This window comes from Mastigoproctus giganteus, chromosome 5 (assembly GCF_048544385.1).
Source record: "Mastigoproctus giganteus isolate SK-2022 chromosome 5, ASM4854438v1, whole genome shotgun sequence".
NCBI lineage: Eukaryota > Metazoa > Arthropoda > Arachnida > Uropygi > Thelyphonidae > Mastigoproctus > Mastigoproctus giganteus.
Window position 1 is genome coordinate 157,654,024 of NC_143579.1, and position 15,128 is coordinate 157,669,151.

General features: G+C 40.1%; 1 protein-coding gene across 1 annotated transcript in view; it reads left to right on the forward strand.

Annotated features, from left to right (window-relative positions):
- Nucleotides 1–490: 490 nt before the first annotated feature.
- The window catches only part of LOC150085791 (small ribosomal subunit protein mS39), a 261,590-nt gene continuing 246,952 nt past the window's right edge, over nt 491–15,128 (forward strand). The window contains exon 1 of the mRNA XM_090374693.1: nt 491–638. Within this exon, the coding sequence (XP_090230819.1) occupies nt 577–638 (62 nt within the window). The 5' untranslated portion in view covers nt 491–576. The remainder of the gene's footprint in view (nt 639–15,128) is intronic.

The following is a 15,128-nucleotide window of genomic DNA, read 5'->3' on the forward strand; positions in this document are numbered from 1 at the left end:
TCCTTTCTTGCATCTTTCCACTATTACTACAAGTCCAGAATTGTACAAAACTAGTTCCAGTTAAATGAAAGTGAATTCAGTCAATTGCGGCGGCCTACTCAGTCGCTAGACCTTAATCCATTTTAAGAATCTATGGGGTAAGGTCGAACGATCTGAATTGTGGATTAAGCAGATGAGTCAACGTGCACCAGCTTCCCTGTATCATGGCATCCCTGTGGCACGCTTTCAACACCTGGTTGAATCAATGCTACTACGATTCTCGGGTGCTCCGGGGATAATAAACGGACCATTCACTGTGTATGTGCTCGTTTGGGCTCCTGGCGACGCACGTACGTCCCTCTATATTTTGTTGTCTTGTGTATACTCTTAGCAGAATTCTATTTCCCCCCGCCTGCTATCAACTTTCATATTCAGTTTGCTGTCTGAATAGAAGTACTGGAATATTCCTGTTGTCATCGTATAATACATTTAAAAATAATTTAAAGTAATTTCCGTTTAATTATTAATAATCACAATAAACCAATTATTATATTGCGTACTACTACTTGTCTCGTAATTTCTTACGATATAGCGATAATGGCGGTATCATTTTGGTGTGAGTGCCGTGCTTTCCTCTCACGTGTGACTAATCTAAATGGGTAAAGTATTATTATTATTAATATTATTAGCCATATGGTGCAAGGAAGCCCGAGGCTTTTGCTGCACCAGCCGAAAAAAAAAAAAAAAAAAAACGTCTTAGATTAATCACGTAATAAAAAAAAAAATTGAGTAAAACTTTTGTAGTGTATATTGGTGTGTGTATTTTTATCAATACATGGCATTGTCCAACTGCCCATGTATTGGAAAACTGGGGTGTGTGTGTGGGGGGGGGGAGAAATTGAAATGAAGAAACGTGCATACCAATATTACTAGAGTACAAGAACATGAGAATATCACTTAACTAACGCGACTGTCATTTTGAAATGGAATGAATAATATATATATATAAAAACTAAATTAAAATAGGATATTGCCAGTAGCATGGCAAAATTTTTGGATTAATTTGATCATGTATATATATGTTATTACATGAAGCCCTTCTTAATTAAATAAATTGCTAATTTTCAAATGAAGTAAACGAATTTTGGTGTCAATTTCGTGTACTAATTGGTACCTTAGATAAGTATAAATCGTTTAATACGTGATGTAATTCTGTTGCTGCTTAATTTACACACCTGCAGAATTACATCAATTTTTAATTTACAAAGTTAATATAAACAAACCTATTTCATGTGTTTGAAATTTATTTTTTGTATAATAGGTGTTTTTCTCGGACAAAACAAGTAAGATTGATTGTAATATGCTTTCTTTATTTGAGATTTCATGAACTCTTTCATCATGTATATGGCAGAATCTCAGGCAAGAATCAAATTGCATTACAGACAACCAGAATGTGTGGGATGATGTTTTCTCTCTCATTCCAACCATAGATTTTTCATACACCAGACCAGTGCCTTAAGTTATTCCTCATAAAAAATAAATTTTTGGTGGATTTAGAAGAGCCCACACTAGCCATTTCTCCTGGTACTTCACAGTCAGATGGTTGCTTGCCTCAGCACTGAAGTGGAGTGATGTGGTTCCAGCACCAGCATATTGGAATGACATGTTCCAATTGAAATCAAAGGAACATTTTTCATTACTCAAGCAGGGTTCATTTGTGATATTTTAAAAGTGCTTTTATCCATTGTCTTCAAACACAGAATGGGCTGAAATTCAAGAAAGGAGCATTTATCTTTATTATTATTATTTTTTTAAATATTTGTTTTAGTAATAGAACTATTCATCCTAGTTTGCCAGTTTAATCTAAACATATCTTGTGTGTGTATATATATATATATATATATATATATATATATTTTTTTTTTTATGAAAACCTCAAACACAAGAGGTATTAGAACCTATAGTACTTAGTACCATGCTTGGGTTGGAGGTTGAGAAGGCAAAAGAAGATATTTGTTGACATTGGACTTAAACTTCTGTAGACTGCAATTTTCAGGAACTGCTATGAAGAAAGGTTGATCCACAAAATGGCAGTTGAATGAATAAACGAGGAAGATGAAAAGTTGGTTCTATGAGTTTGAAGTTGGACAGTATATGGATGTTGGCTGGTGGCGACACGTGTTTGGACTGTTTTGAAAGAGAGAGCGAGAATTATAGAAGCCAATTCAGAAGAACAGTGCCATGGAAGTATCTGTAGAAAAGGCATGCAGCAGAAACATCTATGAGACATCAAGTGGAGAGACACTGTTAGAGATGAGTCATTAATTAACCTAACTGCCCTTGTCTGAATGGAATCTAGAAGCCTGAGAGAGGTTTTGGGGCACCGCCCCAGATGTGGGAACAATATTCCATTGTAGGGCGAATTTGCAATTTGTACAGAGTGAACAGCTCTTTGGAAGAAAAGTTACGCCGAGAGAAAAAGAGAAACCCAAGTTTTTAGATGCAGGGAAAGCAATATTCGTAATTTGCTTGTGCCAAGATAGATTAGAAGTTAGGGTAATCCCCAAAAGAGAGAGATCACCATGCCTAGAAATCGGTGTGTCACCAATGATAAGCATAGGAGCAGAAGAATCCTTTTTTGTGGGTTATAAGACAAGACTGAGATTTAGAAGGATTGAAATCAACTAAGTTGTCTTTGCCCCACTGGAGAATTACCTGGAGATCGTCATTTAAGGAATTGGTAGCAGAAATTTGAGAAGTTGAAGCTGATTGGGCAGGGCAAGGTTTCTCAAAATGGAAAGTGGAATGCAATGTGCTATCATTGGCAAAACTATGGATAGGATTTCCAGTCAATGGATGAAAGTCATTAATATACAAGAGGAAAAGAATGGGGGAAAGAACTGAACCTTGGGGGACACCAGCATTAGTGGAGAAGTTAGAAGACAGAGAGCCATCTACCATCACCCTCAGTGAGCGATCAGAAAGAAAACTGGATAACCAATTTCAAAAAATGGTTGGCAAACCATAAGATGGAAGCTTGTTTAGAAGACCTTTATGCCAAACACGATCGAAAGCCTTTGAGATGTCAAGAGCAACTACTTGTGTCATATAACTGCAGGTGCGAAAACAAAACAAAAAAAAAACATTGTACCCTCTTAATAATTTGCTTAACCCTCCTTTAAATTTATTCCAAATACCTACATCTGGAACAGTAAGCAGAAGTTAATTCCACCTCTCAGCTGCTTTCTGGCTGAAAGCAAATATCAGTACATCTATTTTGCAACAATTTTTTCTAATTTAAGTTTTTGGCCTCTTATGTGTTATTGAACCATTTTAAAGCTTTAAACACTTTAGCTAAGTCTCCATTCCAATTGCTAGAGGGGACCACAAAAAAGATTAGGCTTTTGTATTCCTCCCTCAGCTGAACTTGTTATTCTTTACCTCAACTTTCCAGCCCCAGGTGCCAAGCGATTTTGTGATCAAGTGTCTTTGTATGTAAATTAGTGCTCTTTCTTGGTGAAACAAAATCGTTTCCTTATTTTCAGCATTACATTAACACTCAATTTATTCGGTAAAGGAGGCACTTTACTATATCAGAAGGAAAAGTAACCTTATTTCTTTATTTCTTCTCTTAGTTTTTTTTTTTATTACTAACCCACTACTGCTTGGTCACAAAGGTGGCACTGCTTCTGCCTCCACATGGCGGGACCGGTAGCTTGGAAGGGAAAAGCTCTCCCTTCCGGGTCGAAATGGAGCAGACCGTTCCTAAAACCCAGAAATCCACTTGGTGCATAGATGAGACCCTTACAGGGTGAGAACAGTCAGAGACTGATTTTGTAGCAGCTAAACATCAAAAGACTGATGTAGCCATAATCAAAACTCTAACTTTCTTTATTATTCACTTAACCCAAAAACAACCTATTGGCAAACTCTCCCTGTTTCTAAGTTATTCCTCAGAAATGCAGGTACCCAAAAACAATTCGTCGCTTAAGATCAGGTGACTTACTGGTTGAAGTTGACACTGCTTGACAATCTGAGCAACTACTGAAACTAAAAACATTTGGAACTTCTGTTACAGTTTCACCACGTTTCCCTGAACACGTCAAGAGGTGTCATCACCGAATGGGACCTCATGAATGTGTCAGATGAAGAGCTAAAACAGGAACTACAAGACCAAGGAGTCATAAATGTCAGAAGAATAATGACAAAGAAGGATGGCATACTAGTTCCTACTCAAAACGTAATACCCACTTTCAATAACCCTAAACCACCAACAGCGATCAAAGCAGGTTATCTTAATTGCCGTGTTAGAGCATACATTCCAAACCCCTTACGCTGCTACAAGTGCCAGAAGTTTGGGCACTCACAGACAGTCTGCAGAGTAGCAGCTGCCTGTGCCGCATGCGGATCCACTGCACACATGAATACCGATTGCACAGCCACAACCTCTAGTTGTCCTAACTGGAGAGAAGCTCATCTGGAATTTTCCAAGGAGTGTCCTCTTTGGAAAAGGGAGTACATCGCCAGTCCAGAGCTTATATGCTAAAGCAACTGAAACCTCTTTAGATCTACGCAGACAAATTCTTCTGTTAAACTATGCAGCAAAAGTCAAAGGGCAATGGGACAACCCTACTCGGAATGGACTTTTTTCGCCCAAATGAGAGAACCTTTACAGAGTCTACCCATCAACAGGGATATGCCTGCTTTCCCTGCTCAGTGACTGGCAAATTGACCTTGGCATGATACAGCCTACTGTTTCTCGGTGCCTCCGTAGCCAGGTGGCAGGACCAGCAGTGCGTAGCACACACACTTCTTGATTAGACCGGGGTTTGAGCCTGTGACCACCAAATACAGAGGATGCGGAAAGGTCAGGGAATGACCACCGCATATCCCCGGAGCAATATGGCCTTAGTTGTTAATGCTCCTAAAAACCAAATAACAAACAAACAAGCCTACTGCTTCTCATGCAGTCCCACCTTGGGTGTATCACATACCGCTGTGCGACCTTTCACTCACTTCGGTGGGGAAACATGCCTTACCCCAACAGAACATACTGCAAATTCATGCTGCATTGAGAACCCAGCACGCAGAGTACACGCCAATCTACACGGACGGATCTAAAACTGACGCCTATGTTGGTGCAGTGGCAGCAGTTTTTCCTACCTTTACCATAGCCAAGACACTCCCCATTGAATGCAGCAGCTACACTGCAGAACTCTGCTATCTTCATAGCGTTAAATTTCATCTTATCAGCAAATATAGTGAACAGTGTTATTTATACAGACACCATTAGTGCTATCCAAGCTATACAGCAGAATAAAAATCATTATAAACCCTTACTCATACAGATTTGGAATACCATGACTAAGCTAAATTGGAAGAAACAAGAAGTCATCTTTTGCTGGATCCCTGGTCGTGTTGGAATTTCTGGAAATGAACATGCTGATCTAGCTGCAAAAACTGCAACAGATCCTATTGATGAACTGTTTAGTATACCGATCACAGACTACAAGTCAATTATAAAGAAGCGGTATCTTGAAAAATGGCAACACATCTGACAAAGTCAAGTTGGGAACAAACTACTCCGTATAAAGAAACATCTCCAACCTTGGAAATCCAGTATACGTGAAAACAGGCATGAAGTCATATTAGCCCAACTACAAATAGGCCGTACATGCCTGACACATCTTTATCTTCTTGCAGGCACTGATCCACCACTGTGTACAAATTGCAACACTCAGCTGACTGTCCAACACATACTCATTGATTTTTTTTTTTTTTTTTTATGAAAACCCCAAACACGAAAGGTATCAAAACCTATAGTACTTAGTACCGTGCATGGGTTGAAGGAGAAGTATGGGGGGGGGGAATGCCCCAAATACAATAGTGACCAACAAACTATGTTTACCTCTTTTTCCAGAACAAACATTCCTTTCAGTATTGCTGACCTCCTAGCAGATACCTCACACTTGGCCAAAATTTTTTCATTCCTTGAATGGATAAAACTGTACAACGCAGTGTGAACTTCAACAACATTTTGTACATAAATGTGCATTGTGGCCTTGCGCCGTAAAGCCTATAAATAAACAAACAAATTTCAACTTTCCAGTATATCTCTATCTTTCTTAAAATGATATGTAACATATAAAGTCTTTTATTCAAGATGTGGCCTAACCATGCTTTGAACAGTAGAATAAATCACATTAGAATTCGCTATTTAGTTGCTTGTCATGCTCATCATAGTCATTAGGCCTGTAACACACTCCCATTCTCACTTTTGTGTTCCCAGTGCTTATGTCACACCAGACTGACTCCACATTGCACAGGGTTAAATTTTATGTTTTTTAACTGAGCATAACCCTTTTCTGTCCTTTCTGCACACATTGTACTGCCCATATTCAAATTATGCATCCCTTATATCTGGCACCACATCTGCAATATCCCTACAATGTGTGGCGCCTCCGTAGCCAGGTGGGAAGGAGCAACAGTGCGTAGCACATGCTTCTTGATTAGACCGGGGTTCGAGCCCGTCACTACCAAATACGGAGGATGTGGAAAGGTCAGGGAATGACCACCGCATATTCCCGGAGCAATATGGCCTTAGTTGCTAATGCTCCTAAAAACCAAACAACAAACAAACAAACCCTACAATGTTTGCACTTGATGACTTGACCACTACCTCAATTTCTGATTCCAGTTGGAGAAACAGTGGTCCACATGGTTATAGAAATTACCACTGAATTACCAGAGATGTTATGTCTGTAGTTACTATTGTAACTTTCAGTAACTTATCTGAAATATTGCATATTTTACTTTCTATGAAATATAACTCTTTTCATGTAGGCAGCAAAGGATTCATTGTTTGCGAATGTAAAAAAAAAGGAATTGTCTGTGCAGTGTAAACATGCTTCTAGAACAGCTGATAAGATTCTACCAATGATATATAGGAATTGGCCAGCAGAGATAAAGAGGGCATTATCCCATTTTATAAAGCAGTCGTTAGGTCACATCTGGAATACTGCATACATGTTTGAAAACTTTATTTTAGGAAGGGCATACATGTGGACATGTGTTTTTGTAAAGGGCGGCTCCTAGAACGTGAGTTCATCTCCGCCTCATATCTCTGTGAAGACAGTATCACCACAAACGGGCCAGATGTGTGTGACGTAGGTTTTTGTGTGTTCTGTTGTTCTGTTCTGGCCTCTTGGCTACCCAGAAGCATCAGTCACCTGGATAGATTATTCTGGGTACTCGTCCACACCACGGGAAGGTGGGCCAGTCCCAATGGAGCACGTACTGTCTTGATACGAGACTCTGAATCACCTGATGTTGCCAAAAGGTGGGCCAGATTTCTCTGGGGCCCCACTCCAGAGAGGGAAAAAAATTTTTAAAAATTTAAAAAAAAATAATAATAAAAAAATAATAAATAAAAAGTAAATAAACTAAAAACAAAATATATTTCCCGTGGTGCAAGAAAAAAAATAATAAAATAAAATAATTAATTATAATAATTCCCCATGGTGAAAAAGAAAATATATTAAATAAATAAAAATAAATAATAAAAAAAATAAATAAATAATAATAATAAAAAATAAAATAAATAAATAAATTCCCTGTGATAAAAGAAAAGAAAGAGAGAGCTGTCTGGCACCAATGACAGCCCAAATCCCAGGTGTCAGAACAGAGCGCAAGTAAAAAAAAAAAAATAAATAAATAAATAATAATCACAGAATAAATAAATCATTTTAATCCCACAGTGAAGAGGAAGATGTAAGTCTGGGTGCCAGCAAAAAGAGAGAGAGAGAGAGAGAGAGTAAGGAAAAAAAAATGGGAGAGTGGTTATCTATCCTGCACAGAGTGAGAAAGAAGAAAAGGTGAGCCAAGGCTGCTCCTAGTTCCAGGTCAGGATCCGGAAACAGTGCGGAACGCGGGTTAGAGGGGAAAAAAAAAAATGAAGCTAAGTAAATGAAAAAAAAAAAAATAAATAATAATAATAAATAAAAATAATTAAAGAATAAATAAATAATTTTAATCCCACACCCTGGCTACAGTGAAGAGGAAGATGTAAGTCGGGTGCCAGCAGAGAGAGAGAGAATGGGAAAAAAAAAAAAAAATGGGAGAGTGGTTATCTATCTTGCACAGAGTGAGAAAGAAGGAAAGGTGAGCCAAGGCTGCTCCTAGTTCTAGGGTAAGACCCGGAAACAGTGCAGAACGGAGGTTAGGGAGAAAAAAAAAAAGAAAAGAACAGTCAGTAGAAGGAGTGACTTTCAGTTGGCAGTGGAATTGTTAATGATCGGCATTTCCATGTCGGTGATTGGCTATCAGTGTCCTCCTCCAGGCAAATACCTCAGCTGCAAAGGTCTGGAAGGCTTCGAGGTTGTTCTGAGTACATATCAGTTGATGCAGATCTGCTGGTGGGAAGTCCTGGATCTTATTCTGGAGACGGTTTCTGATGTCGTTATAATGTACACACTCCAGAAGTAAGTGTTTCCAACTTTCACTTTGTCCACAAAAGCAGTAGGGAGTGTCGATGAGTCCCATTGTATGCAGTTTCTCATTTAGAGAACCGTGTCCGGTAATGAGAAAGGAAGATTCGAGGCTGAGGGAGAACCATCGGGCGTTATTTTTAGTGGTTGCAAAGGTTACCTCCAGAAGAAAACTCCGAGTTACAACCCCTACAGTAGAAGAATCCCATCTGGTCTGCCATATATTGAAGAGTTTATTGAGACATCGAGATTTCTCCTGCTTTATATCCGTAGTTAGTGAGAGTTCTATATCCAGTATCGTTGCCGGAATACCTTTTTTAATTCGATAGCAGAGCCCCTTGTAGATTGTGTAATGGTCGAGAGGGAGGGTGACTGCTATAACTTGGAGAGCTGCTGTAGAGACTGTACGGCATATTCGATGGGTCGCCAGTAACATAGCTCTTTTGGGCAAGTTAAAGTAGATTACAAGAAGTATCTGGCAAAGAATATAAACAGCAAAGATTTCTTTGCTGTTTATATTCGAAGGAAGAGGATGTCACATTGGTCCACTAGATATGAATAGTTTAACTGTTGATGAACCTGCTAAGGTTGCTTTCAAACTGAATAGGTATTTTCTGTTAACATTTATACAGGAGAAACTTTTCAGGAAAGGGGATGCTAGGAGTGTTTGAAATTCTAATAGGAAGATGAATGATTTTTTTTATAACTGAGAAGAAAGTGGAAGAGAAAGCTAAATATAAAAATGCCACCTGGGTGGATGGGATCTATTACTATATTATTATGATTAGTATAGATCCCCAGTATGGGATCTATACTAAGGGAGGTAGCAAAACAGGTGAGCAAACTTTAGCTATAATTATGAGAGCATCCTCAAATTCACAAAGGTCCCTATAGACTGGACATGTGTGAATGTATTCCCCAGTTCAATTCACAAAAGGGATCAAAAAGATGACATGAGTAATTACTGCTGTTACTTGGAATTACTGCTTAAAGAAGTATGGCAGGACCAACTAGACAGAAATGCATTTATGCGGCAGTCAGAGCATAGATTTGTTAGGGACAATTCTGACTGACCAATCTAATTAAATGCAGTGACAGAGAAACTAGATCAAAAAATTTTTACATCATATACTTAGATTTCAGAAAAGCTTTTGAAGGATTACTGTTGCACTTAAAAGACTGCTGTACAGATTTTAGCAGTGGGGCATTGTGGGCAGGTTACTGCTATGTATAAAGGGATAGTTGAGTGAGAGATGGCAAAGTTATCAGTGGGCTCTTAGTCAAATATTATTTGTGGAGACTTAAAGAAATTTAAGTTTAACATTGAGAAATGGATGGTATATCATATGAGTAGCAGTGATTGTAGATTAACGTAACAACTTTATGGTAACACTTTCAGCATAGTAGAGAATAAAAAAGATCTAGAGGTTAATTGTGCAGTGATATACACTGATCAGCCAAAACATTATGGCCACCTACCTAATATGATGTTGGTCCTCCAGGTGCAGCCAAAACAACTCATACTCGGCACGGCATGGACACTACAAGATTTCTAAATGTGTCTTGTGGTATCTGGTACCAACAAGTAACCAGCAGATCCTTTAACTCCTGTAAAGTCTGTGGTTGAGACGCCGCAGATTGGAGTTGCTGTTCCAACACAAACCACAGATGCTCGATGGGATTGATGTCTGGCGGATTTGGAGGCCAGGGCAATACCTGGAAGTCTTCCTCATGTTCTGCAAACCAGTCTCGAACAATCCGAGCAGTGTGGCATGGCGCATTATCCTCCTGAAAGACTGCACTGCCAGAGGGGAAGACCATTGCCATGAAAGGGTGTACCTGGTCAGCAATGATATTTATGTAGGTAGTAGACATCAGAGTGCCAGGCACCTGGATGATTGGACCCAGGGTATCCAAGCAGAACATTGCACAAAGCATGACCCTGTCGGCTTGTTTTTGTCCCACAGTGCATCCAGGCGCCATCACTTCCCCAGGTAAATGACGCACGTGTACCTCTCCATCCACATGGTGCAACAGAAAACTTGATTAATCGGACCAGACCTTCTTCCAATCACTCAAGGTCCAGTTTCAATGCTTGCATGCCCATTGTAGGCACCGTTGTCGGTGAACCATGGTTAGCATGGGCGCTTTGGCGTGGACTGCGGCTATGCAGCCCTATTTTCAGCAAGGTTTGATGTAGTGTGTTGTGACATATTACTCCTGTCACCAGCATTCCAATTATTGGCGAGTTACACCACAGTCACCCTTATGTTGTCATGTACCATCCGGGAGAGCCTTCACTCACCTTGAGCATTGATGAGCCATGGTCGTCCAACACCTTGTCAGTGGTTCGTGGATTTCCCCTCCTTGCACCACTTTCAGCAGGTATTAAACGTGGCTGACCGTGAGCATCCCACCAGCCATTCCGTTTCAGATATGCTCTGACCCAGTCGTCTGGCCATTACAATTTGGATTTTGTCAAACTCGTTTAAGTCCGCTGCCTTTCACATCTGAAGAACAAGAGTGACACTGATTAACGGAGCTCAGTAGCAGGTGTTTTTGTACCGTGTGTCCCGACCCACGCACGCACCTTAGGTCGCCTACTATTGCTTTGATTTGCATAACGACTCGCTGGTCATAATGTTTTTGGCTCGTCGGTGTATATTCATTGAGCAGCAGACAAGCTGGGCGAACAGCTTGTGGGATTTTGTCAGTGATATACAGGAATTTTGCCACCAGTAGGGATAAAGAGGTAATTTCCCACTGTATAAGACATTGCTTAGGCACATCTTGAGTATTGCATACAGATCCAGAGGCTTCATTTGCAGAAGGATGTGGGTCTGTTGGAACAGGTGCAGAGAAGGGTAACAAGATTAGTGAGGGTAAAACAGAAGCGTAGTCTTATCAAAAGACTTCATTTCTGCAAATTGTAGCCTTACATATTAAGGTGCTGAATGGATTGATTTGATGGTGCTCCTCCCAAAAATGTTCTGCCACAGATAAAATAATCTGCAGTCTTTATCACGTTCACATGCTCCCCCAGACTATCTTTAAACCAATGTTTCGTTTCACCAACATGGAGGAGCATATGAATGCGATAAAGACTGCAGATTATGGGAAGTCTGCTGTGGCAGAACATTTTTGGGAGGAGCACCATCAAATCTCCCCAGACAAAGCTGTTATCGGACCACAAATGACTCGAGAGCTTGCGGATTTGCTCCTCTGAGAGCAATACCATTAATAGAGACAGGGGAATCTTCATTCATCATCCCCCTCAAGGCGGTGGTTCTTCGATGGAATGAGCGGTTCCACCTGGCACGCTCCCTAGCCATTTCCGGTTCCAGTGCACATGGGGAGAATACTGCCCATGCTCCTGTAGAAACACGTGCTGAGAACCAGGAACCTGCTGATATTTAAGGATGTGCTGTGCGATAAACCTCACTGTTGAAAAAGGAGGTGGACGCCTCTGAAAGCTACAGTGTTTTAGCACTTTTATTGGTTTTATTATCCTGTGTTTTATCTATATTGTTTCATTGCAGTTCAAAAATTTCATATTTTATTGTACAGACACTAACCTTTTTATCAGTTTTATCCGGTGGAATATATCATTCTATTTATTTCATTTATTTACATCATTATTATTTTAACACAACACTATTTATTTTTAATAACAGTTGGTGTAGGATTGTGCAGTTATTATGCATATGAGAAATGTTTATTTTTTGGTTGATACTGTATAAGTTTGTTTTCTTGCAACATTTGCCACTATTAATACCATTAAGATTAGTTGGGGACACAAAAGCATTAGCATTAGTAGAGGCATATGATGCAAGAAAGCAAGCTTATTCAGCATCAGCCAAAAAAAAACAAAAAAAAAACACCACTACTCCCATTTCACCCCTCCGTTCGTTCGAAATACCTGTCCAGCTGAGCCTTAAATTTGTTTAGGCTATCAACTTCAACAACAAGTGATGGAAGTCTATTCCACAAACCAACTGCCCGCTGGCTAAATGCAAATTTCCGCACATCTATCCGACATCCGTCCTTCCTCAATTTGAATCTATGCCCTCTCAGGCGATTATTCTGAGCAAGAGGAAGAATCCCATCGGCATTGAGCATGCTCAAGCCATTCAAAGCCTTATACACCTCTATCAGATCACCTCGCCGATGCCTAGTCTCCAGGCTCTGTAATTTGCAAAACTTAAGCTTTCTTCGTAAGAGCAACCCTTTGTTCCATTCACTAATCTTGTTGCCCTTCTCTGTACTCGTTCCAGCAGCTCTACATCCTTCTTGAAATGAGGCCTCCAGACCTGTATACAGTACTCAAGGTGTGGCCTGACCAATGCCTTATACAATGGAATAATCACATCCCTATCCCTGCTAGAAAAATTCCTGTATATCATTGACAAGACACCATGAGCTACTCTTGCAGCTCGTCTGCACTGCTCAGAGAACTTCATATCTGCCTGCACAATTACCCCCAGGTCCTTTTCATTCTCTACCACTGTCAGCGTAGTACCACAGAGTTGATACATTGATCTGGGGTTACTGTTTCCCATATGTAGTACATTACATTTGTCAATGTTAAACTTCATTTGCCACCTCTCAGCCCATCTGCTCAACATTTCCAGATCCTGTTGCAGCAGCATAGCATCAGTAGTGTCCTTAACAACCCTGCCAACCTTTGTATCGTCTGCAAACTTGGACATTAAGCTTGATATACCATCATCAATATCATTTATAAATACAGAAAACAACAATGGATCCAACACTGAACCCTGAGGAACTCCACTAATAACATTAGTCCACGTTGAGCAGTCTCCATTGATTACCACTCTCTGTCTTCTGCCACTCAACCATCCCTTTATCCATAGCAGCAATTTGCCTCCAATGCCACACTGCTCCAATTTGTGCTGCAGTCTTCCATGCACAACAGTATCAAAAGCCTTTCTAAGATCCAAATATATAATATCAAAGTTATTCCCTGCATCCAGTTCTTTTGTGACTACATCATAGTATCCAATCAAATTGGTCAGACAAGACCTGCCCTTAACAAAACCATGCTGTGTCTGAGCTATAACTGAATTCTTGTCTAGATGATCCTGCAGTGCTTCTTTAACCAGTGCCTCCATTAATTTTCCTGGAACCGAAGTTAAACTAACAGGTCTATAATTACTCGTGTCAGCCTTTGATCCTCCTTTGTGAATTGGGGTTACATTTGCACATCTCCAGTCTATGGGTACCTCCCCTGAGTCCAAAGAAGCTCTCATAATTATGGCTAGGGGTTTGCTTACTTACTTTGCTGCCTCCTTCAATATAACTGGATAGATCCCATCCACCCCGGGTGCCTTTTTTATGTTTATCCTCAACAATTTCTCCTCCACTTTCCTCTCAGTTAAAAGGATATGCTTACCAAGAAAGTCTTTGACTCATACTAACTGCAGTTGAATACACCAGCTGTAAATTAGCATTAGCATTAGTAAAGACATATGATGCAAGAAAGCAAGCTTATGCAGCATCAGCCAGAAAAAAAAAAAAAATTCCACTTCACTCCTCCGTTCGTTCGAAATACCTGTCCAGCTGAGCCTTAAATTTATTTCGGCTATCAACTTCCACAACAAGGGATGGAAGTCTGTTCCACCAACCAACTACCTGCTGGCTAAAGGCAAATTTCCTCACATCTATCCTACATCTGTCTTTCCTCAATTTGAATTTATGCCCTCTCAGGTGATTATTCTGAGAAAGAGGCAGAATCCATCAGCATTGAGCATGCTCAAACCGTTCAAGGCTTTATACACCTCTATCAGATCACCTCGCCTTTGCTTAGTCTCCAGACACTGTAATTTGCAAAACTTAAGCCTTTCTTCGTAAGAGCAACCCTTTGTTCCATTCACTAATCTTGTTGCCCGTCTCTGTACTCGTTCCAGCAGCTCTACATCCTTCTTGAAATGAGGCCTCCAGATCTGCAGTACTCAAGGTGTGGCCTGACCATTGCCTTATACAAGGGAATAATCACCTTCTTATCCCTGCTAGAAAAATTCCTGTATATCATTGATAAGACACCATGAGCTACTCTTGCAGCCCGTCTGCACTGCTCAGAGAACTTCATATCTGCCTGCACAACCACTCCCAGGTCCTTTTCATTCTCTACCACTGTCAGTGTAGTATCACAGAGTTGATACGTTGCTCTGAGGTTGCTGTTTCCCATATGTAGTACTTTACATTTGTCAATGTTAAACTTCATTTGCCACCTCTCAGCCCATCTGCTCAACCTTTCCAGATTCTGTTGCAGCAGCATAGTGTCAGTAGTGTCTTTAACAACCCTGCCAACTTTTGTATTGTCTGCAAACTTGGACATTAAGCTTGATATACCATCATCAATATTATTTATAAATACAGAAAATAATAATGGACCCAACACTGAACCCTGAGGGACTCCACTAATAACATTAGTCCACGATGAGCAGTGTCCATTGATTACCACTCTCTGTCTTCTCCCCCTCAACCACCCCTTTATCCATAGCAGCAATTTGCCTCCAATGCTCCAATTTGTGCAGCAGTCTTCCATGTGCAACAGTATCAAAAGCCTTTCTAAGATCCAAATATATAATATCGAAGTTATTCCCTTCATCCAGTTCTTTTGTGGCTGCATCATAGTATCCA